We start from the raw sequence: 24449 nt of genomic DNA on the forward strand, positions 1-24449 counted from the left end.
ACCTAAAAACCACAAACCAGGCGAGAAATTTGGGTGTAGTGATGGATGCAGACCTAAACTTAGAAAAACACATTAAGACAATAACAAAGTCAGCTTACTATCACCTCAAGAATATATCAAGAATAAAAGCTCTGATGTCTCAACAGGACCTGGAAAAACTAGTCCATGCATTCATCTTTAGTAGGCTTGACTAATGTAACAGCATCTTTACAGGTCTACCTAAAAAAATCAGTCAGACAACTACAGCTCATTCAGAACTCTGCTGCTCGAGTCCTCACTAAGACCAAAAAAGTGGACCACATCAGTCCAGCTCTGAGGTCTTTACACTGGCTGCCTGTCCGTCAGAGGATAGACTTTAAAGTCCTGATGCTGGTCTATAAAGCTCTGAATGGTTTAGGATCAAAATACATCAGTGACCTCCTGACCCAGTATGAACCTTCCAGATCCCTCAGGTCATCTGGATCCGTTTTTTTATTGGTTCCCAGAGTCAGAACCAGACACGGAGAAGCTGCATTCAGCTTTTATGCTCCATATATCTGGAATAAACTCCCAGAAAGCCTCAGATCAGCTGAAACACTCAGTTTATTTAAATCCAGGTTGACGACTCACCTATTCTCAGCTGCATTTGAATAAAACACCAAATCCACACTTTTAAGCTTAAATTTCAAAACTTACATTTAACTACTGATTTTATCTACTGTTTTTTTGTTTGTTTTTTTAATCAATTTTAAATCATGCTTTTATTTGTTTTGGTTTTTAATGTCTCTGTAAAGCACTTTGAATCACCTTGTTGTTAAATTGTGCTATATAAATAAACTTGCCTTGCCTTGCCTAAACATAATGATACAAAGACCAAAAGAAAAAAAACTGTAGAAGTTTATTTTGCAGTGCTATTTTTTGCTTTCACTTTTTGCATACTGAATAATTAAAGAATGGAATGGAAGTGTATAACTATACTCACCCCAGGGCAGCAGCTGCATGTGATGGCTATCAGCGCTGTATACATATGCAAAAACACAAACAGTCAGCCACAGCAGGATTAGACAAAGGCATACGTGTATGTTTTGATCCTGCTTTGCTTATTCACCCATGCACACATATGCAAACACAGACACAGACTCACTCTCTCTCTCAGCAGGATCAGATCCAAGCATTAGTAGTTTTGATCCTGATCAAGTGCTGCTCCCAAAATGTGTGTATTTTGAATTTATCCAATCAACAGCAATGTGCATATAAATCATAGACTAAAGGATAAATTGGGTTGTCATACTGGAACCTCACCATTAGTATTTTGGCCACTGCTAGTTGGTTTTCTGGAGAAAAAACTGTCTATAATCACAGAGTACGAAGTTAGCAGCTAATGCTAGCAAACTTGATTAGCAACCCCAGAACAGCCTGGTGCAAGGGTCAGCAACCTTTAACACCCAAAGAGCCATTTGGACCCGGTTTCCACGCAAACGAAAACACTGGGAGCCACAAATACTTTTTGACATCTAAAATGAAGATAACACTGTATATATTGTTTTTTACCTTTATGCTTTGTGTGAACAACTAAGGTGTGTTGCTTAAATCCATGAAGTGCTACAGAGAAAAGTACATTTTATTTATGTAATTAACACATTTTGAACTCTTAAAGAAATATAACAAAAGGAAAGACACCCAGCTGAACTAAAATGATCCATGTAGCAAACAAAAACTGTTGTGAGCCACCACCCTTATATTGCCTTTGGGATTTTGGAGCCTTGACCTGACTTTTAAAAAATAATTGGAAAAAAAGCACTATGCTGCTAAAAGATGAAAAATAGATATTTGCAAAATTCTGCCTAAATATGTATTTTACTTGGTTAATGTGTGTGGCAGGGCGTGGTCTGCGGCGCCACTGCAGGGGAGGCGGACGCACCTGAGCGGGACCCGCAATCACGCCTCGCCGCGTTTACGTCCGTGCTGTCTGTGCTGTTGTGTTGGTGTGTGTCGGGCTGTGGGCTGCAAGGCTGGAGCCGGCTGTATGCGTCAGCAACCGTGTGTGAAAGGTGGTCAATAAAGACATGCTGAAAAGCGTGTTCATGCGGACATCGTTGGGTCTGCCGTGATATGGTACAATGGGACTTCTGCTCCTGGGCCTCTGCACGCGGCGTCTGGGGATCGGGGCTGTGCGAGGTCACTTTCATCTTTGCGCGGGACTGTGGGCTGTCATCTGTGAGCGTGAGCGGTGTTTGTTTTTAACATAGTTCACATTGGAGAATAGTTGCTGACTTAATGTCGATCCGAAGATCCATAATTGGCCCACCTGGGGTTGAAAGTCTCGATAAATGCATGGCGTTTTGGCGGGTACACCGGCTTCCGCAAGTGTGACGCTTATTTTGAGCGATGAAAAAATAATAGAATATAATTTTATTTTTATATTCCAATATCACAATAATCTTCCAATTTCGAACTACAAGTTAAAAAAGAACTAACATAAATAAAATTACACTTCAGCTAAATACTTTTCCCAAACCACGCGGAGCCGCACTATAAGGACTAAAGAGCCGCATGCGGCTCCGGAGCCGCAGGTTGCCGACCCCTGGCCTAGTGGGTCATTTTTATCGCCTTGGCTTTTTTATTTTTATATTTAACTTTGTTAAAATAAAAAGGACTTTTCCTAAAATGGGCTTATTCATTAATGAATAATGAATTTTGGCTCCTATTACATAAGCCAAAGTTTGCTAGATGTGATTGATAAATAAATATATAAGGGACTACAGGGAGGCTGTTAAATTGATGCATCTAAAAAGTGTTTAGGTTTCATAATGTTTTGCCTCAAGTGCCATGTTCTGCCTTAAGTTCCTGGATTTGCCAGCCTCAAGTGCCAAATCCAGTAACTTAACTTAATTTTTTTTTTGTTTGGCAGCCTTTGCAATCACAGATATGATCTGAGTGCACTGTCGCGCCAAACACATTTTGCTTTTCCAAGATCAGCTCTATAAATTCTGTAAAGGTTCTTGTTCAGGATTTATCTGTTTATTTCTTCATTTCTATTCGTGTCATTTCAGTTATTACATATATGTGATGTACAGTATGACAATGTTTAAGGCGGGACAGGCAGAAATATAAAAGGGGGGGGGGGGTACAAAGAGTACAAACAGAAATACAATGTTTTGCCAACTGCCGTAACTGTAACAAAAATAAACATACAACACCTGGAACACAAACATTTTAAAGTGCACCTGTACATAAATCAACAATCTTCTTGTGGTGTTTGTGAGTCTGTGTGTGTGCATGTGTGTTTGTCTTTGTCACAAAACACACTTGAAAATGAGGATGGGAAGCTGCAATAACACACCCCAGAAGCCAGAGGCAGAGAGAGATGGATCTGGCAAACCAGGCTATTCGCACCCCCAAGAGTACCGAAGACCTAAGGCCACATATCCCATCCCAGCAGGAGGAGGAGGTAGACCCTATGGTGCACCCATGGCCAAGGGGTGGGAGTCCCATTCAGGCATCGACCACTCTAGAGGTTGGCCACCCCAGTACGAGGGCTCCAGGTGCCCAAGAACCGCCCGATTCCAGGAAATTAAGTTTTTGACAAGTCTGTGTTGCCATGATATATATTTTTCAAATAACTGGAGTCCTGTTTTTTTTAACTAATTAATTAATTAATTTACTTTTGCAGTGCAGATCATTGTAGATACAGTACTTTTGTACCAGTTAATGCATTAACCTTTATATTTAAACAAACACTTTGCAATATTTAACTAGGGCAGCTTAGCTCTCCCAAGCCCCTCAGCTCAGCTGTTTTTACTCTTCTAATCAGTCACACTAAGGATTTAAACTTCCAGCCTTCCACCTCTCTTTTGCCAGTGTGACAGAGTGCTTCATGCTGTGGCTTTCCAGCATTCTGTTTTGTTTTTCAGAAAGCCAGGATTTTTGAACCTTTGCTTGTACTTTGAATTGTGCCGCAGCCTGTTCTCTGTGCTTTGTTTGCATGCCTGGTTTTTGAACTCTTGTACCTGTAGTGAGTAATGCTAGTTTTTTGCTTTGGTGTTTGTTTTTCTTGCTTGTCGGGTTTGTTCTTTTTTTGTTATTGTTGTTGTTGTCTTTACAACCCACCTTTGCATGCTGCATTGTGGTCATCACTGAGCTGAACCTTTGACATCATTAATATACAGAGAACCATGTTGCTTTCTAATTATTCCCTTTACCTTCTGTTACACATGTCTAGTTAAATGAACCAATCAGTATATGAACAGGGTAAAAAGAAAAGTGTATCATATGTAAATCTGTTGCAGTTACCTTCATTCTGTGCAGGTTTATCTCTCCTCGCTTCCTTTTTCCTATTCTAGAGAACACCGCCACATGGCTTGCTCGTGTATATAATGGTTTCTATTTCAAAGTGTTTAATACAGACAGTAGAAAAATAAAAGCTTCCTGTTGTTAATTTCTAAGTCTGTGCATAACCCCAGTCCCTGCCTGAGTCCCAAACCATAGCCCCTGGAATTGGCATTAATTGCTTGTGAGGGGAAAGTAATTATCTCAGGTAATTATTACTCTGGGTAGAGTGAGAAGCTGGAGAACCCTTCTCTTCCAGGTCCCTGTGGAGAGAAGTAAAAAGAATTCTGACTTTAACAAGCTTAATTGGAGGGGCAGGGCCTTCGGAGCTATAAGCTCTCGTTCCTATAAGGTTCGTGGTATGTATATATTCAAAGACAAAAAAAAGCAGACAAACATCTACCTGCACAGCCAGTAAGGCAGATGCCTTTGTCTTAGCCTTTACATTAATATTCTTTGCACTCTGTTTGCCCCTAGCAGAAAGATACATAGACAAAAAATCATTTAGTTTCATGTAAACATTTAAAATAGTCCATCTTGCTGAAATCATGCAAGATTTACGCCTCAATTATAACTTTTTGCCCTCTTTGAGAAAACCATTACTCTTTAGAACATTACAAAAAATTTGTCGCCATGAGATCATGGGCCAAAGCACATAGGCTCATGAAATGACATCACTGTGGAAGGGTGTCTGATACTGAAAGATATTGTCTTCAACCATCAAAGAAGTAAGGCAACTGAAGGTAACCAGTGAACTTAGAAATCATAAAAGAAAAGTTGTGTAATGATTGCCCTGGAGATGTGCCCGCATCACCTGCTGTGCAGCAAACACGCCAGTCAAGCAACAGGTGGTCAGTCCTCTGTTAAGCCTTCAGATGTGTGTGTATATATATATATATATATATATATATATATATATATATATATATATATATATATATATATATATATATATATACATACAATGAGACACACTTTTATACAAAAATGCATGTATGATCGCACATACATATACAATCACGCATACACAGCTAGATGAATAAAAAGGTCCAGACACTGACTGTGTTATTGTCTCCCAGACTTCTGTTTTGTGATTCAGGGTAACGTGCCAGAAGCTACAAGGCCCAGGTTAGGGTTGGGGTGGGAGGGGTCGCTAAAAACTAGCATTTAAGAGAAGGAGTTCTTTCGATTTACTGGAGAGCTACAAAAGTGGCAACCAAAGAGTCACAGAGTGTAAATGTTTCTCAGAACTTAAAAAAAATTAGACAGAACACTAGCCTGTTCTACTTCATCTCTTTTTTGTGGATTCCCATTGGTGAAGTAACTACCCTGTAAGAGGTGGGAGAAGGCCAGCAGTCACCTGCACCAGGAAATAACTATGCTTTCACACTTAAGTATACAGCAAATTTGAGCTCTGCAGAGTTCTGAACTCTTCCTGCTTTCTCTGTCACCCTCTGGACCTTCTCATCTGTGACCTGACTTTGCTGTTTTCTGCTGATAGTCACTATGCTGTGCTTTTTGTTCATTACCACAAGAAGTGTTGCCTTCTGTTGTTCTGTCCTCTTGGGCTGACCAGTTTGCTGTTGAGTGCTACCATTCTTGTCCCAGCTGTTATTTCTTTGGTGTTACTGTGCTAGCCTGTCTTTCCAAAGTGGTAAAGGGCAGTTACTTGGACTTACGCATTGGATTCTATCTGTGTAGCATTTTAAGTAGCGCCTCCCGGAGATTAGTGCCTTTGTTGCCACGAGTTGACATTGTAAGGATGGCCTTAGTATGAATTCTCTCTTGTGGCTGCTGAAGAATTACCAAAAGTTAAAGGTTATCTTTTTTGTAATGGAAATAGGAACTTGTAATCAAAATGTTCACCACTTTCACATTGGTGTTTTTAAGATCACTTACTGGAAAATGTACCAATTCAGTTTCACTTTCATTCAGGCATCGTGAATATTTCTGAAATGTCTACACTTGTGTCGTTTCTATTCATGGTCTTCTTTAACGCTGATATCTATAAAAACAGAAACAAAAACAAACAAATTATAGCTTCTTTTTTTTTTCAAAAACATACCAAATACCAAAACCATTACCAAATATATAGAAAATATTGATTGGAGGTCCGCAAAAGGTGATTCTGTTCATCTGGACATAGCGTTTTCAGTGGGAGAAACGTTTCGTCACTCATCCAAGTCACTTCTGGATGAGTGACGAAACATTTCTCCCACTGAAAATGCTACATCCAGATGAACAGAATCAACTTATGGGGATTTACCTACCTGGAAGATTGAGCATGCATCAAGATATCCATAGGAGGATTAAATTCTATTACAGAAACATCTGCAATATCTGAATGTCTGAAATCCCATGGAACTCATTTTTGTAAGTGGAGTTTACTCCATATCGAATATAAAACAGTTTTGGATGGCTACTTGATTTGGTACTTGTAGCAGATACTTCACACTAATGTGCAAATTGAGTGAAAGTTGGTAGGGAGAGGTTATAGGGGCCAGATTAGAATGGGGCCTAAGGGTGTACTCACATGGCACAAGTCAACTGTGCCTAGAGTTGACTTGTGCCATGCCCGAGGACAATTGTCCCTGCTCCACACTTCCCCACTGGCTTGCGCTCACAATTCTCTTAACATCTGAGCCAGTGTTTCAACCCTCTTTTTCTCTCTGTGTGTAGCTATAGGAAGCATTGGATCTCTGAGCTGGGATGTGATTAGCAATCACACTACACGTATACCATGCCTGAGAGCAACTGAACCGCACCCAGGCCCACCTCTTCAAGCTCCACAGTATGCGCAACAACACCCAGGCACAGCATGCAATGATCACACCTGCCAAATGAACTGGAATCTGGGTGTACTGGGGTTCAGGGGTAGATTTATGATCAGAATCCAAACAGGTGTAGATTACTGGTTGATGATGAAGAATTGGAATTTAAACATTAAAACTTTTTATTGAAAACAACTTTAAAAAATAAAAGCATTAACTAAACCAAACAATCAGTGCATACAAAATAGAAAAACACAGCAATGTAACATTTTAAGAAGCCCAGTGAACTAAATGAATGCTATAAATCATGTAAACTCTGCTCTGTGGATTTTTAAAAGAAGACTGAAACAGTTCATGTGTTAATAGCTTATCAGCATGCGGTCTGAAGGAAGCTGTGATTTAAATAGCCCTTTTCTCAGGCAGGCTTCAGATTGTGGAAAATGGTTTTATACCATTATTTTTTTTATTGTAACCAATTTAAAATCCACACTTGAGTTTTCTCGTCACAGTCATTTTGACACAAAACTGCACTAAGTGTTGTATTAATCAATGTGCTGTAAAAACACAATTAGCCAGTGCGTGGAAGACACAGAAACAATAGCTAATAGTGAAGTGATACTAAAGTAGCAAGAAACTACACCGAGGACACAGAAACACTAAGTAGTTACTGCTTTGTTTTAGTGAGTGTTGGATTAGAATTATTCAAAAACTCGTAAAGAAAAATAATTTTGATAATTGCATCTAATGTTTTACAAATGTGCTATCTCTCAATTGACTTTTTAGGTGATAAAGTAATTATGATTATTATTATCTACTACATGGTCCTGGATTAAAAGTATTATCTAATAAATTATTCCTGAAATGTCTCACTTCCTTTTTAGAAAGTACATCTACATGAGTGGATAGATTCTACTGGAAATAGCATTCAGTTCTGTATCAAATGTCTGTGCTCCAAATGTGAAAACATTCATTGTTCCCGTTTGGTTTTGGACAACCTAACATTTTAATTTAAGCGCTTACCACTAGGTAGTACTTTTTCCGAAAAGACTGTAATTTCATGATCTCATTTTGATAGTAAAACTGATCTACCGATGCTCTTTACCATGACACAAACCTATGCCTTTCAAAAGAAGAGAAAAAAAGGAACACGTGAACGACAAGAGCACAATGGAGAATTGCAGCTCAGCCAAAAAGGGTATTACATTCCTGCTGGAGAGCATAGGAGGTAAAGTTCTGACCAGATGGGAAAATAGATGGGTTCATACAGAGGATGGATTGCAAAACCTCAAGGAACTCTAGAACAGAGAGCAGGAAAAGACAGATTGTGCTCGATCATATACTCTTGATTGGGAGGGAATTGTTACCCTTCTGTGCTCAGGAACTGACCTTAGAAATAAAGGGGAAAAATACAAAATAAAGGGAAGGTAACACATTTTCATTCCCAGGTTCTTAAATGTTGCAGATATGTTATCTATGAGATATGTATAGAATGTTCTTTGGGATCTGTGCAGTGATGTACTGGTCATGATAATACTGGACACAGGAAGAAAACGCTGCAGTTTGAAAGAGAAGACTACAATTTGTCACATGTGTAGAAGCTTTGTTTATGTCCAAAAGTTTCTTGGCTTTTAGTCCCTGTTTAGTTTCACTGGGTGTTGAGTTTTGTTACCAAATCCATAAAATATGCACATTTATGACTTTAGTCTTGCATGTTACAAGATTATACTTGACTAAATTTTTAGCTGTTTGTTGTCTCGTGAAAGACGTGTGCACAAAGAAACGATATTTTACCCAGAAATAGCTTGTATGTGTCATTTCTTATCACCAGTTTTCACAACTGTGCCTCAGGTACTCCAGCATCATTAAAGGGTCAATGTTGTTGAGCTGTATTTATTTGTAGAACCACTGACCGTCCTTTTTTTTTTCAAATGACCTGTTGGACTATAAAACTAGGACAAGCCACCTGTATATCATTCAGTCAAATGTGTATTCACTTAAGGTCAGACATTGTGAGGCCCATAAAGAAGGCCTAGACTATAAGACTAATGCAATGTGATTCCAAGTTCACTCACTATGAAAGCTAATTTACAGTCCATTATTGAGAAGATCAAGAACATTCAGAATGTGAACAATTTGAAAATCCAAACTGTCCCAAAAATGCCCACGTGCAGGTCCACAGTAGCTGTGGGTGAATCTATCCCACAAGGGCCCTTTTGGATCCTCACTGGCCCTCCTGTGGGTTAGCACATGAAGACTCACAATAGTTTTACCCCAAGGAACCTCTATTATGGCTTTCTGTGGGCAGTCTAGAGTGTACTTACGGGGATCCATACAGGGATCTCAAAGGGCAAAAGTGCTGTTGTTTTGTTGGCAAACCTACTTGTGACCTGCATGGGGAAAGTGTGGCTTTTTCTGACCACATAGCCCCACAGTTCACCCACAACTACCCACACTAAGGGTGGAACTGTGAGCATAAAGATGGTCCCACAGAGATCTCTAGACTGAATCTTTTTGATAACCTGCAAGAGAACTCAAGAAGTGAAAAACATTCAATTCACTTCAGTTTCATTTATATACGGCCAAATCACAACAAAGGTTCCCCCAAGGTGCTTATATTGTAAGGCAAAGACCCTACAATAATACAGAGAATGCCAACAATCAGCTATCAGGTTATTTTCCATTTTCTAAGGTAAACTACTTTGTTTGAAATGATTTTTTCTTTGAGAGGGAGAGTCTGCATAGTTTACTGTAGTGCACATGTTTGATTGTCAAGCAAAAGATCCAGCATTCAAGTGTGGGCAGAGACATAGAGAACAATATTTGGTGAATAAGGGAGTGGCTGAATGTAGTTCATGTCTGGGCAGTGCACTGTGGGGCACCTAGAGAGTGAGTATGCTGTTTTCTGCGCGCAACCCAAACTATGGGCTGTCCCATTTCATTTCATGTTGATACTGGAGCCAACAGTGAGCTGCGCATTCCTTGATACAGTTTTTTAAAAGCTTGCCCAAGACTAGTTGGTTGATTAATTGATTGATTGATCATATTTTTTTTAATTACAAATAGAAAAAAACTTGGAGTTTCATATTGCCTTTTTGTTTTTTCTTTGTTTTAAAGAGAATGTTAAATTACGGTCCAGATGTGTAAATACGTACAAACCTCGGTTCACGACACCAGAGGCCTGGAAAAAATGGAAGAAAAAGGTTAAAGGAGTCTAGAACATCCCTAAAAACGGAAAGAAAATAAATTCCCCCAAGAAGCAGCAATATGAAGTTATGGAGAACTGTTTTGGTTTGGGAGAGAAAGAGAGAAAGCCTCTTCTGAGGCTCCTTTAAACAAGAGCTGGGTAATCGTCAATTACTCAAACCAGCACACCTGAGGAAGAGAAAGGAATTTCCTGATGAGCAAGAGAGACAAAAGTGGAACAGAAAAGAAGAAAGAAGAAAAGACAATGCAAACGCAAGAGAGGGTGCGTAACAGTTACATATTTTCCAGGAAATAATTGCAACTCATGAAGCAATTGCATAAAAAATGTTAGTATATTCATTAGGAGGATGGATGTGTGAAACCAAGTGTGAAAAGATTCATAGGTGAGCTTTCCTGTTGGCGTTTTTATAACATGTTTTTTTTTTTTAATTATTAAATGTGTTTTACCTATAGTTTGTTTCTATTATAGATTCACAGGACAGTCTCCGAGATTAAAGGTTTTCTGGCGTCCAGCTCCAAGTTATGTTAGACTTGGGCCAAAATGATAAATCAACAGTTACTTATACAGCACCCTTCTACTCAGTTTTGAGCAGTCAAAACACGTTCTACTAAAAGTCATGTACACCCAGTTGCTCACATTCATACAGCACTTTTATCTAATGTTTATCTGCATCAGGGGCAACTCGAGGTTCAGTATCTTACCCAAAGATACTTGACACATGAGTTGTAGGAGCCAGAGATCAATGCGAACTTCAGATTGGTAGACAACCACTTCTACCAACTGAGCAGAAGCAAAATAGCAACAGGAGCAAATGCAGTACTCCAGTTGCCTAACATGGCTCTCAGGACAATACTGGTGTAATACTGGTTTTGGATGAGAGGCATACCTTGGACAGCTCAACAGTCACAAATTCCATTCATTTAGATTAAATTCAGAATAGTATTAGAAAGAGAATCCAAAAGATCTGGTGGAACCATATAAGTAAGAACTTGGTGACCATGTCAAGTAGGAGCTCCCTTTGAATGAGCAGAGATCCCTGGGAGAAACAGATTCAGGAAATGGCAACCATCTGGCATTACTAGTTGGGGGTGAAAGCAAAGAGAAGATATACGATGAGAATCTTGTAGAGGCTCTTCTAAAAAGAGGCGTGGCTGCAACACCAACAATCCGAAGAGTGCCATGTCCTTTCTGACAAGGTCCCAAGAAAATAAGAAAGGTGATCATCAAAAACAACAAACTGGAAATTTCATTGGAACATGGACATCATGTGGAAGGACAGCAAGCCTGTAGTCATGGTGTCAACTCTCTATTTGATTTGGCTTCAGGATATGTCTTTGAAATGGCAGAAAAAAGCAAACAAATAAATAAAACAAAAGGTATATGTCATATCACCTGCATCTGTCTTGTTCCACCAAGAAGTAAACTGTTAGTACTATGCTTGAGGCCTTGAAACAACCTGCCAAGAGATATTGGAATACTTGGAGTTTCAGCTCCGTTTGGCTGAGGAAAGGTATGTCAGTGAGAAGACACTAATTCAGATGAGAGCAGTTTTCTTTCTAAATGAAGAAAATGAAAGATCACTTGTATAAGAAATGCCAGTCCACTGATCCTACGTGCACACTGCAGAGTGAATGGACTAAGTGCAACTTAATCAATGTGCCTTTTTATTTTAGATTTTAATGCATAATTGCAGTGTTTCCTTATATTAATTAATCTTCAATTATATATATTTGAAAATGCGTGTCACAACAGACCCATCACAAATGGGAGCCAAGGGATAAGCCTTTATGATATTGGTAAATTTTACTGTCTAATTTGTTTGAACTTTTATTGATTTTTATTTTTTAAATATGTTTTTTTTGTCTTTTTCCCACTAACGGGCAGATTATGCTCAAAATAGTTTTCTCCACTTCATCACTTCTGTTTGTTAACTATGTTGTAAAGACACGAGACAGGAGAAGTTCAAAAGATTACTTTTACACAGTAGTAATCAAGGAAAAGCCATGTAGAAGTGTGGTGGGCTTGCTTGTTCAGTCTCTTGAGATTTGAGCAGGTAATGATCTGCTTTTTCAAGAGGTTTGGGGCAAAATGTATTCAGCCAGGGCCGGGGTGGATGCATCCATTTACTTTTTTTTTTTTCTTAAATTCATTAATTAGAGCATTGAATATAACCTACATTTTAAATAGGTCGATTCATCCCACCATTTACAGAAACAGAAAGAACCATTTGTCCAATTCATCCTGCAAATGACTGAGATAAAAATAAAGCAATCTATATTCTCAGCTGATTACCTATTTTAACTAGCCTACTTCATGCACCCTATTACAAGATATTGTGATGCAATTACAAGATCAGTGTGACAAAGTACCTGAGCATGTATTATTAATCAATTTAAACACATACAAAACAAGAAGAACCTTGAAATGAATGATACACATGCAACAGGAACCTTCTTATTGCTTCTCATCTTTTCTCTTTTTTTTATCATATGGGCTTTTCTTCAATATATGCCAAATTACACTGTTTATTTTTTTAGTTTATGCTCCACAATATTTTAGATTACTCTTCATGGTGGAATTAAAGGCAATGTCTTCTATGCGCTCTCCTCACTGAATTCTCCATAACTCAACCTTTTTTGCTGTGCATCAAATTCTAATCAGGTAAGCATCTGCTTAGGATTCACTAAACAACCTTTCATATTTACGCTGGGATAAAAAATTAAAGCTTTCTAGGATATTGCTCATTTTCTCCTTCTGCTGTTTGGGATAAGGGCTATGATTTATTCATTTCTAACCTTTTTGGGCTCTAGATGGTATTCAGAGTCAGTTTTCCCTTTTAATCAATGTTGAGATAAGCAGAAGTTGCATTTTGTAATTTATAGCGCTATCCCTGCATAACTCTATCCAATGTTTCTGTGCTAGAGTGTGAGTGTGAGAATGTGTATGAGTGTGATGCATGTGTCTTTGTTTTTGAGAGAAAGAAAAAGGCATAAATCATGGCATTTACCTGCTTTTTTTGGCTTCTATATTTCTATTAATATTTTTTGTCTACTTGTTTACATGTGAATCAACATGCATGTCACAGTCCTCACATTCATGCACATTATTATCTATGTCAAAGCTGATGATATCAGGTATTGGTTGAGGCGGTGAAATTAAATTATAGCCAGAAGAGTATGTAGATGAGATATTGTAATGCATGCCTAAGGTTGTGGAGAGCTGGATGATTAAACAGCTTTAAAAATAGCATACCACCCGAGAAGCGACCAACAGTCAAACACACACAAACAGATTGATGAGTAAAAATAAACCCAGACACTCTTTCAGCTTGATGTCATGATGTCACATGGCTATATGAAATTTTCAGAGACTTAACATGTTGCATAAGAAAGCTACATCTTGCTGCCTCAGCCTGGAGTTGTATTTTGACGTTCCCATTAAATCCGTCAAGTGTATGATGTGTTTGTACTCGGGCTCGTGGGTTGTGTTTTTATACCAAAATCTTTTTGACAGAGGCTCTTAATTGTCCCCGGGCCCAGCTCATCTTGTCTGCGACTACATTATTCCACTTGAGATAAAACTAATAAAGAGGCAGGACTTCAATTTTATCTGAATTTTTACTGACCTTTTCATCTGTTTCTACATGTGTGAAGCATGACTGGTCTTTAGATACGCACTTTGTAAAACAGATGCTAGCCTGAGAATTTATGAGTGATCGTAAACAAAATTACGCGTGTATGAGTGCAAGTGACTGGAAGTGTGTCTGCAGTGAGATTAGATTAATAGACTTTTTAAATTCGTATTTTAAAAACAAAAACCCTTCCAAACAGCACAGAGGCATTACTTCCTATTAGGCTGCAGTGTGTGTGTGTTGTGCTTGCATATGTTCACTGCCTATGGGGAGTTCCTTGCTAAAGCCTCAGTTTATGCTAAAGGGAGCATATTGTTTTTCAAACCCTGCAAAGGAAGAATAACCCACAACACACAGAATGTGATGTATTCACCATGAAAGGCAAAGGGTTGTGTTTCTCCACCTTCCTTCCTTTATTATTTAAATTGAAAGAAACAAAAAAAAACTGTTTTTTGTTAACATCATGGAAGATAACGAAACATATTCTTTAATTAAAAACATGAAAAATTAGAAACCACTAAGGCTTAAGAAGAAAACAACATGAGCAAATGGGTGAATAAAATCAAAAGTACTACGTATTAATTTCATGTGACTTTTTAGTTCAATGTTCTTTTTACACTTTCTTGATTTTCTACACAGTTGGGTATTTTGAACTTGTTAATCTGGGGATTAGAATTTCTGATTTTATCAACAGCAGGCACAATAAACCCACATGGGTTGAGGCAGATTTATTCAGGACTCTGTAGTGACTATGGATCTGTAATAGCATAGGGACAAGCCAGTCTGGCCTAAATTAAATTTGAACACAATACCCTCTGGTTTGGCATAATTACAAATGTTTCACACTAAATAATGAAGCGGACTGCAATGCTAATTCCACGGGAATGACAGAGCAGCAATACTAGGACAAAAAAGAAATTTCCCATGTTCTTTGATTACAAAACGGACATTCTCAGGTATGATGAGGGGCTGAGTAGTCTAGAATCTGAGAGAGATGACAGCTGACTGTTTATCTCCGAGTCAGGTGCTTTTTTCCACAAGTGGAAGAGGTGTAAGATTTTTTTAGGGGAAAATCGCACTCATCCTCATAACATTGTAGAGTTAAATACATACATTGCTTTTTCTTCATGCACCACAAAAGAACTTAAAATAGCACATTTGGAAAATTTATATATACTTAAAGAAAAAAAGTGGTGAAACATACTGTGATTCATCAAAAAGTAATTTAAAGGAGACGACTAAGATGCAGAGAACAATTTAACTACATTTGTGTTATTCCCAAAGGAGAATCCTGTGAAGATGCACCAATGGTGCTTCTGGACGACTCACAGAAAAAGGAAGCATTTAAAACTACTTTCCTTATATTATTGGGATATAAAAAATTACAATGAGAAAAGTAATAAAATATGAGAAAACCATCCATAAAAACTCTCTTTAAAGATCAACATGCAGTATTGTTCTAGCTCGGATATATTTAAAAAAAAAAATTGCTTTTTGTAGTATTGAGGAACATCGACTTGCATATTCCCATCAGTAGCCACAAACAGAGGAAGAAAAAACACAGGACACATTTTATTAAACTGTGAACATAATGTTTTTGTATTCATATATATATAATACTGTTTGTCTATATAAAAAATACTGTTTGTCTTGCATATTTTGATTTCTTTCAGTACATCCATGTAAATACTGCGAGTCGGGATTCATCAGCAAGGGGGAAAAATGTAAACGAAGGAAAAATGACAATGGACGAATGAACAGATCTAACACCTTAACCTAAGTTCAAAGAACATGCAGCTTTGTCTTAAAACTCAACACTGGCTGAGAGAACATAATTTAAAATGAATAACAATTCAATAAGGGGAGATCGCTTTGAATAACTGAGCATCGTAGAGATAGAGAGTAATGTATTTGGTGATTAGACTCCAATGATTCATCATGCAAGAATCCCACCGGTGATAGGATTCCGAACAAACCCCCCTGGAATCTAGATACCGGTGGTGGAGGTAGTGAAGGTGAAGACTGAGGCTTGGATGAAGCTCTGACTTAGATGTCTGTCAGGTGGAGAAGGGGAGGAGGTGGGTTTCACAGATTTAAACCACACAAAGCAGAGGCTGATTGGCTCGAAGAAGGCAGTCAAGAAGATGATTGGACTAGAATAACGATGTAGAGCAACAAATAACGATTGCTGAGATTGACAGCGTGTGAAATCGCTAGTGATGTAAGGAACAGTAAGGCAGCATAACACCCAGGAAAACAGGCAGATGAGTGATTACATATAATGCTTCAGAACTTATTGGCCAAACTTGTGCATGTCAGTTATGTACCATTATCTGAGGTATTGAATGTCCCCAAATTAATTTATCTGTTCTGACTTTCTCATCCCTAGTGTGCGTGAAAATAAGCTGACCAAACACCTGTCAGAGCAGTCGGCTCTACCTGTTGTGCTTCATTTTGAACAGCAGGAACAGAATAGCATCTTATTTTCTTTGTTTGTTATTTTCTTAAAGGAAATAGTGAACTACATACATATCTGGATATATTTAATAGTATTCGTTATTTAGATAAAATGCTGTATTTCATTCTGAGTGACCGAATCAGTGTCCACATCTTTAGTATTTAACGTTTGTCTCACGGAACACTGAGCAAAACAAATTATCCTGAGGTCAGAGTAACATTTGTTTACTTTACTTTCATATTGCAGTCACATAATCTTACAAAAGCTTTTAATTAAATTAAATACGATTTATTTGAATTGGGCTGAAATAAGACTCCTTTACTTAACAATATCCCAATAATTAGCTTTGTGTTAATATCCTGAAGTGTGACATGTTGACTATTGGTAAAGTGCATTTCCAGGAGGGATGTGCAACATTAACACACTCTCCAATCATGACCCATTGATCCTTTTAGGCACACTGAGTACAACAAAAGCAGTAGAAAGTTACCCAAACTGCACCCAATCAACCATTTAAACCCTTGACATTAAAATACTTTGCATGTCAACAAGCATCTAGTGCCACAAACAAAAAGGATGAATTTTCAGTCAAGAGGAGACAGCATAGCAAAGGTCTGAGAGACGATTAAAAACCTCAAACTCTGAGCCAAATAGGTTTGATATCTCGTGCTCAGGAGCACTGGGTTGTGTATTTACCAATCACTGTGCTGCTTGTTTTGTTGAATGTGCTGTCAGAATCCACAAGCTACGACTGAGCAGAGCCTAATGATCTTCAGCAGTCCCAGTTCATTTTGGGTTGAAGTGATACATGAAAATTATTGCAGTGTTTCCTTGTACAAATTTACTAAACCTCTCTTCCACACTCCTATCAATTTACACCAAGGCAGCTTAGCGCAGGCTACCTCAAGCATGGCTGGCAACGTACAACACAATGCAGTCAATCCTGCACAAAAAGGCAGCTGGGAACTGTGCTATAAACTCACCACAGAATATGGCATAAAACTAGGCTTACATAGCAATAAAAATGGACACATTCATGCTGTACTGATTTTTTTTAAAATTCTCAAGTTATTACATTGGCCTACGTTTATTTAAGTGACACATCAGTAATTACTGCACCTCGATGTTACGCTCCTGAATTTTAATTCCTACCCTGTCATGTAAATTTGATTTACCATATACCTATACATTGAAGCGTTTATAGGTTTCCTGCTGTTTCCATTTTACCAGTTAGGCCTTTTCACATCAGTAATTACTGCACCTCGATGTTACGCTCCTGAATTTTAATTCCTACCCTGTCATGTAAATTTGATTTACCATATACCTATACATTGAAGCGTTTATAGGTTTCCTGCTGTTTCCATTTTACCAGTTAGGCCTTTTCACATAAGTATGTGCAAATAGTATGCTGCTCTTATAATGGCAATGGTAATTTTATTTTTATTCTAGGTAAACTCAATTTGTTTAACACAGGAGATAAAAACATAAAAACTCATATAGGTTCACAATATTTTAAGGCGCTAAAAACAGGTAACTAAAACGACAACAACAACAAAAAGTTGCTGTAAGCTGTGTAGCAGCTTGGGTTACTCTAACACTAAAGAAACAAAAGGTCAAGCAAGCCTAAAGAACTGTGTCTCTCTCTGTTCATTTTGAATCAGTAAGTCACTGGTTCCCATTGTGGAAAGGGTTCAAACATGTGATGGTTAAAGAAAAATAGCTGTGAGGGTGGCAACAATAAGAGAGTTCTGCTCAGCTTCTGTTACAAGCTGTGCAACAGTGGGGTGGCGATCTATCTCAGCTAGAATCTCTAGAAAAGTGTGTAGAAGCCACTGGGGGACTGATTGTGTTACCTTGCTGTGTGTTCCTAGTAATTTGATTGTGGTGGGTCTTTGGTAGCACCTCTAACAGGCTGGGATGGCAGCCAGGTGTGCGAAGTGATGAGCTGCCAACCAAGACTCTGGTGAGTCCCTCCTTCCATTTCCACATGTTTGGATGCTGTGCTCAGAGATATATATTAGACGTATTTGAGTATCCCAGTTGCATCTCTCTCCTGACCTAGTAAACTGCATGTGTGTTACTCTTGTTGGTACATGCAGGATATAAAGCATCAAACATCAACTCATTTTACCACTGATGGCATCCTTTCTTTCTCTGCATTATATGGAAACCGCTGCTCATCAAACCCCACATTTAGAATCCTAGTGTTTTAGACTTCTTTGTTTTTGCTGGCAGACTGCTTGTTCTGTGTTTGCATTCACCATTTGTGGGCAAAAAGATTATTCCTTCGTGGCATTACAGGACTGTGATAAATAAAAAACAACATAAGCCACTAAAACTCAGCTGGTCTACATTTATCAAGACACCTGCATCAGTAGTAATTATTTTATACAACATATATATATATATATATCTTATAGTGGCATTCCCTTTTCAATTAAGCATTTATTGTAGTCGGATGCTGACTTGGGTACAGTTGCATATAACAAAAATCAGGGAGCAATTTAAGAAAAAAGATTGTTGATGGCATTTTAATACTTAATATAAACAAGTTTGGATGATAAACATAACAGGTGAATTTATAAATATATATGTATGTATGTATTTTAATATCTTTATTTAAAATTCCATTTACTTGTGCAGTCTCTGTCTGTTCTTTCCTCTTGCAATCAAACAAAAATCAAATGGTGAAATGTTATTTTAAGCACCATTTAGACAACTTTTGTACTTAATATTTAAATCAACCCAAAATGCCACAGGACAAAAATAAATAAATAAATAACAGGCAGCATATTTTCAAGTCTTGGAGACAACATCAGGGAACATGATGGTTTGTGATGGACTGACCTTTTCACATAGAACTGTTGTGTCCCTATGTATCAAATGCAAAAAGCCTAAAAGCTGCAACCATAACATTTCTTCAGAGCTCCCTTAAACATCGCAGATAGGGTCCCAAAGCATGACTGCAGTTTAATGAATGAAATATTTGCAAAGAAAAGTATAAGGTAGGATAAAAATTTGAAAATCTGTGGTGGAGTACTTTTTGCTTGCGGTAAAATAAAAAAAAATACACATTCAGGGTTTTAGTCAGCGTTACAGGTCTGCAAACACCAAGTGGAAAATTCACTTCGGACTTGTGTACTACAGGGTATTTCTATTTGTAGCTAATTTTGTGGAAATAAAAATTAAGATTTTACAATTTTATATTTTTATTATGCACCATTGTGCCCCTCGGACTAAGATGGTTTTATTGTATTTGTGTTTGTCTTTTCTCAGTACTTGTTGTAATCTTTTCAATGATTTTATCTTGCTCTGTAGGTACACATCAGTCTGTTTCCAAGCACAGCAGAAATACTGCAAAACGTGAAGAAAAACTCAATGCAATGATCATTTAAATTAAAGTGCAAAAACAACAGAAATGGTTAAACTTTAAACTTTGTTCTTTAAAAAGAAAATATTTTCTACAATTCATTGCCAGCAAGATGGTTCAAAAGACTTAGATCTGGGAACAACAAGAGATTTGAAAAGTTATGCAACTGAAATAAATGATTAAAAAAGGAAAAATAAAACTCACACCCAATTAGATAATAGAGTACTGGGAATAAAAAGCATCTTTACCAAGGCTGTACTAAAATACTGAGGTGCTAAACTGGCCTTTCTGAGGTTCAGACCTGTCTCCTATTGAAACCTTTGCACTTGGCGCATTATGGAATAAAAAATACAACAAAGGAGGACCCAAACTGCTGAGGAAAGCGATGTCAAAAGAAGACGTGATGCAATACAGTAGTAAACATGCCCTGTCTACACTCTGAAATATGCTCTGGGATCAAATGCAAAACAGATTAAAAAAAAAAAGTTTTGAAACTTTCTTTTAACTTAGAATTTTGCGAAGCAACCCATTTAAATCTTTTTTTTATATGAGTCTCGGTGTTTTGTTTTGAGTGTTAATGCAAATGCATTAAGACGCTGTATCTTTCAAACTGCATCTTTGTTTGGAAGGATAAATAAAGATGCTGTTACTTGGTGTCATCATCCTAATATTGTGGTCATTACTTTCAGTGTGCTATAGATAAAGCAAATGTGTTACAAACTGCCTCCACACACCTGCCTGTACAATTCCCACCATAATTACTGCTGAGGTTTATGAGTGTGTGTGTGTGTGTGTAAGCATATCCACAGTTTGTGTGTGTGTGTGTGTGTGTGTGTGTGTGTATGTGCTCGTGTGTATGCATGCATATATACAGTATGTAGGCCTATGTATCTGTGTTGGTGCATTCAACTGTTTCATAGCAGATGGCCGCTAAGTTGCAGGATTTATAACTAAGGCATGGCATTTTGGGAGACTTGAGTGAGGCAGGAAGATGAGAGATCTGTTTATGTCTTTAATGCACATGCATCCTTATGTGTTTGCCTGCTTTTTGTATGTAGTTTCAGTTGTTCTGGCTTCTGACCCCATGGGCATGACAGTGAATATTTGCACAGTAGTCCCAGCATCGCATTTTAGCTTGTGTAAATGTGTGCGTATTTCTAAATAGGAATCTCATCCTCTCTATCTTCCCCTATCTTTAATGGCTTCTTGGCTGAGTCACAGCCTCCTTTCATTAGCCAGTGGCCACAGCAGCTACAGTGTGGGGTTTTTTTTCTTTCCGATCTGCTCAGCTCAACAAGGAAGCTTAGCAACATAGTGGGGAATAGATGTGAAGCACAAAAAAAGGTGAAGATAAGAGAAGGATGGCTGAGCTCGATTCAGGATGGGGTAGGGAAAGGCGATCTCTGAGAGCCGACAAGTGAAATGGGGCAAAGAGGGTAAGAATAGGTGAGGGGAGATAAACGGGTGGCGTGTGAGAGGAATTGGTCGATAGTAATAGACTGCATAAGACAAGCATGTGCTAGTGAAGAAAATAGGGCTAACAGTATGGACCGTGTGAGGAAACATCACACCTCCATCTGAAAGGTGACACTGATATATGATTTCAACATCATGTTGTTGGACCCTCTTCATTATTCTCTTCAGTCTCTGCCTCTTTATTTTGTCCCACTTGTCATGTTAGACTATTATCTGCCACTGCCTTCTCTCTTTTCCTTTCTCTTGCTATGAGGCTGCTTCTATCACTAACAGTATATTAAAGTGCAGTGTATTATCTGCCATTATCTCTGTTACAGTAACTGCCTGTCTACTGATAACAGTAATCAATTACATCTCTGTTCACTGTGCCACTGCGCACTTACTTTATGTAACACAGTCCTCATCTCTGCACTTTTTTTGGTCATTTGTTCAAACCTCTCGCCTAACTCATTATTCTTTCTAAATCCTACTTCACTTCTTTAATTCATCCGAAATACGATGATCTCATCTTTTTTATCGATCCCAGTCCCTAAAGTTCGACGGCGTAATAAAATTTCTGCCGTATTAATTGTATCGCATGACTTTTTGCTGTTGACCCCACCCTATTGTGTATGCACTCAAATTAGAATTATATCAAAATATATATTGTTAACTGGATAAACTCATCATGGTTTAGTCTATTAAGATCTTTTCCCCTATAAGTTGTATAATTACAACATTCACAAAAAAATGGAAAATTTAAAAAAATGACTGTCATGACTGGAATGACTGGATTAAATGCTTTAACAGTAATACCTGCATGGTCTGGTTTGGATGATGGAACAGTACATGTTTTTATACTAACCTGAGCTAACCTTTCATACTAACAACACCAGTCAGCAGTGTTCCAGAAGTTGTCCTCTTTAAGACAAAATCTGCTAATATATGGATTTTAATGTGCTAATTCAAAATATAACAATAAAAATAGCTAATTTCCAGGATATTAATTTTTGTTGTTGTTTTGTATTTACAAAACAAGCTGTAATCATAAACTTTGAGCTTGTGTGATCTAATTTTTTTTATAGTCACTTACTTGATAATGTAATAGTTGTAAAATGCGCACATTATAATTTAGGATCACAGCTGGATTACTCCACCTCAATTCACAAATGAAGAATTAATTTATTTGAATCCCAGCTTGCCAGGCCAGGTGAAGCTGTGTCGCGGTATTATGACATGTAGATATTCTGGTTTCATCAGTTTGTCTTGCCTGTCTGTGGGTGTCTCCAAGCTTATTTAATCATTTATCAATGTGCCCCAGCAACAGAGGTGGTGCAGTGCTTATATGCATTTCACTCATGCAAGTCCTATGAGTTACTTTAGTTACTTTAAACAACATACTGTGGAAAAAAAGGAATTAAAAAAATATTAGTTGTATCATATATTAATATTAATATAAATATGTAACTTTACAGCGTTACAGATTTCCTGCTATTGGGAAAGTCAAATCCAAGGTCAAATAGGTGAAAAGGTCAAATAGAGATAATCTAATATTTGAAATTTGATAGTTACAGTTCATACTTGATACAACTAGAATTCATCAGATTTAACAAAATTGGTTATATACATAAACATTTATCCTCCAATTTAATAAGATTTTTATTAATTTTGTTTTGGGAGCAACTCTCTTCTTTCTGGTATAGAAAAGTGCAAAAAGTCTCTTCAACTCCAACAAGATTCAAAATGTTAGAGTTCACAGGGCAATTACCAAATGGCATCATGTCACTCCTATTCTGGCTTATCTACACTCTCTACCATATTTCTTAATTATTGTGGACATTTTAAGATCACTATTAAAGCATGCTGTAGTCTAGAACTAAGCTGCACATGAGAAATGTTGTCTGGTGACCATCCTGTAGTCAGAAGGATGGACACATCGTGACTTTCTTCAAGTCACTTCTAGAAACACAATTCATTAACCGCCCCCCCCCCTCTCCCCCCCCCTTTAATTTTTCGTGTGTATTTTTTTGTTGTGATTGTTGACAGCTTGTGGGTTTTTTTAATTTTCTTTGCAATGTTTTCTCTGTCTTAGCTTTTTTTCCCCCATTTTATTCTATTTTATTTCTGGCCTTTTGTTTGACTTTCTGTTTGAATTCATTATTGTGCTTTTGCTTGTCTGTCAAAGCACAATGTGAACTGTGTTTGTAGGCGCTATATGCATAAATAACGTTACCGGCTATATACATACACAAAGTTTTCAGCACTTTATTTGCTTTAAATGAACTTACCAATACAGTTATTATTGCAATGTTGATGTGGCATTGGTGCAGTAATAATGTCTGGCCTGCACTAATGAAAAGAGAGATTTCCAGACCACTGAATCTGTCTACAGAGAAGGTGCATTTGCCTGGGCCAGAGAGCAGGACAGGAGAAACTTTGGCTAATCAACTATGATATTTTAAAGAGCCGCAACTTGTTTGTTTTGGCAACTCAGTGCACGACTATTAAATGACAAAAGGTGAAATATGCTGAACCTCTTTTTCTTTTTCTTCTTCTTCTTTTTCTTTCTTGGTGTTGCTTCATTATGGGAACTTTATTTAAAACAAGATGTCACTTATGTAACTGTATCAAATTAAAATGACTTTAAATTCCAGCAAAAAGTTATCTGGTGATTGTTTTTGGAAAACCAATTTCCAAATTGCTAATAGGGAACTAAAGTGAAAACAAATTCAGACTGATGCTGAAAATAAAGTGTAATGAGGTTATTGTTCTTTCTGACAAGAGACAAAGATAAAGTAGCATTACCAACATATAATATCCATCAATTTGGGGCGACCGTGGCTCAGGGGGTTGGGAATCGCATCTGTAACCGGAAGGTCACCGGTTCGATCCCTGGGCTCTCTGTCCTGGTCGTTGTGTCCTTGGGCAAGACACTTTACCCTACTTGCCTGCTGGTGTTGGCCAGAGGGGCCGATGGCGCGATATGGTAGCCTCGCTTCTGTCAGTCTGCCCCAGGGCAACTGTGGCTACAACTGTAGCTTGCCTCCACCAGTGTATGAATGTGAGAGTGAATGAATAGTGGTATTGTAAAGCGCTTTGGGTGCCTTGAAAAGCGCTATATAAATCCAATCCATTATTATCAAATAATTCTTGATTTTTGCCTTAGCTGGTTTCTATTTTTCAGGCAGCTACTGCTAAATTAAAAGCACAATGAACATTGTTGTGCCTAATATATCATGATTACATTTCAC

General features: G+C 37.8%; 1 protein-coding gene across 1 annotated transcript in view; it reads right to left on the reverse strand.

Moving 5' to 3' along the window:
- The window catches only part of LOC309716213 (uncharacterized protein), a 33288-nt gene extending 29356 nt beyond the window's left edge, over positions 1-3932 (reverse strand). Inside the window, exons 1-2 of the mRNA XM_082549890.1 lie at positions 1901-3932; positions 962-996 (exon numbers count right to left, since the gene is read on the reverse strand). Coding sequence (XP_082406016.1) covers positions 962-996; positions 1901-2168 — 303 coding nt within the window. The 5' untranslated portion in view covers positions 2169-3932. The remainder of the gene's footprint in view (positions 1-961; positions 997-1900) is intronic.
- Positions 3933-24449: the final 20517 nt, after the last annotated feature.

The sequence above is a fragment of the Aulonocara stuartgranti genome (assembly GCF_965226115.1).
Source record: "Aulonocara stuartgranti genome assembly, chromosome: 10".
Classification (NCBI taxonomy): domain Eukaryota; kingdom Metazoa; phylum Chordata; class Actinopteri; order Cichliformes; family Cichlidae; genus Aulonocara; species Aulonocara stuartgranti.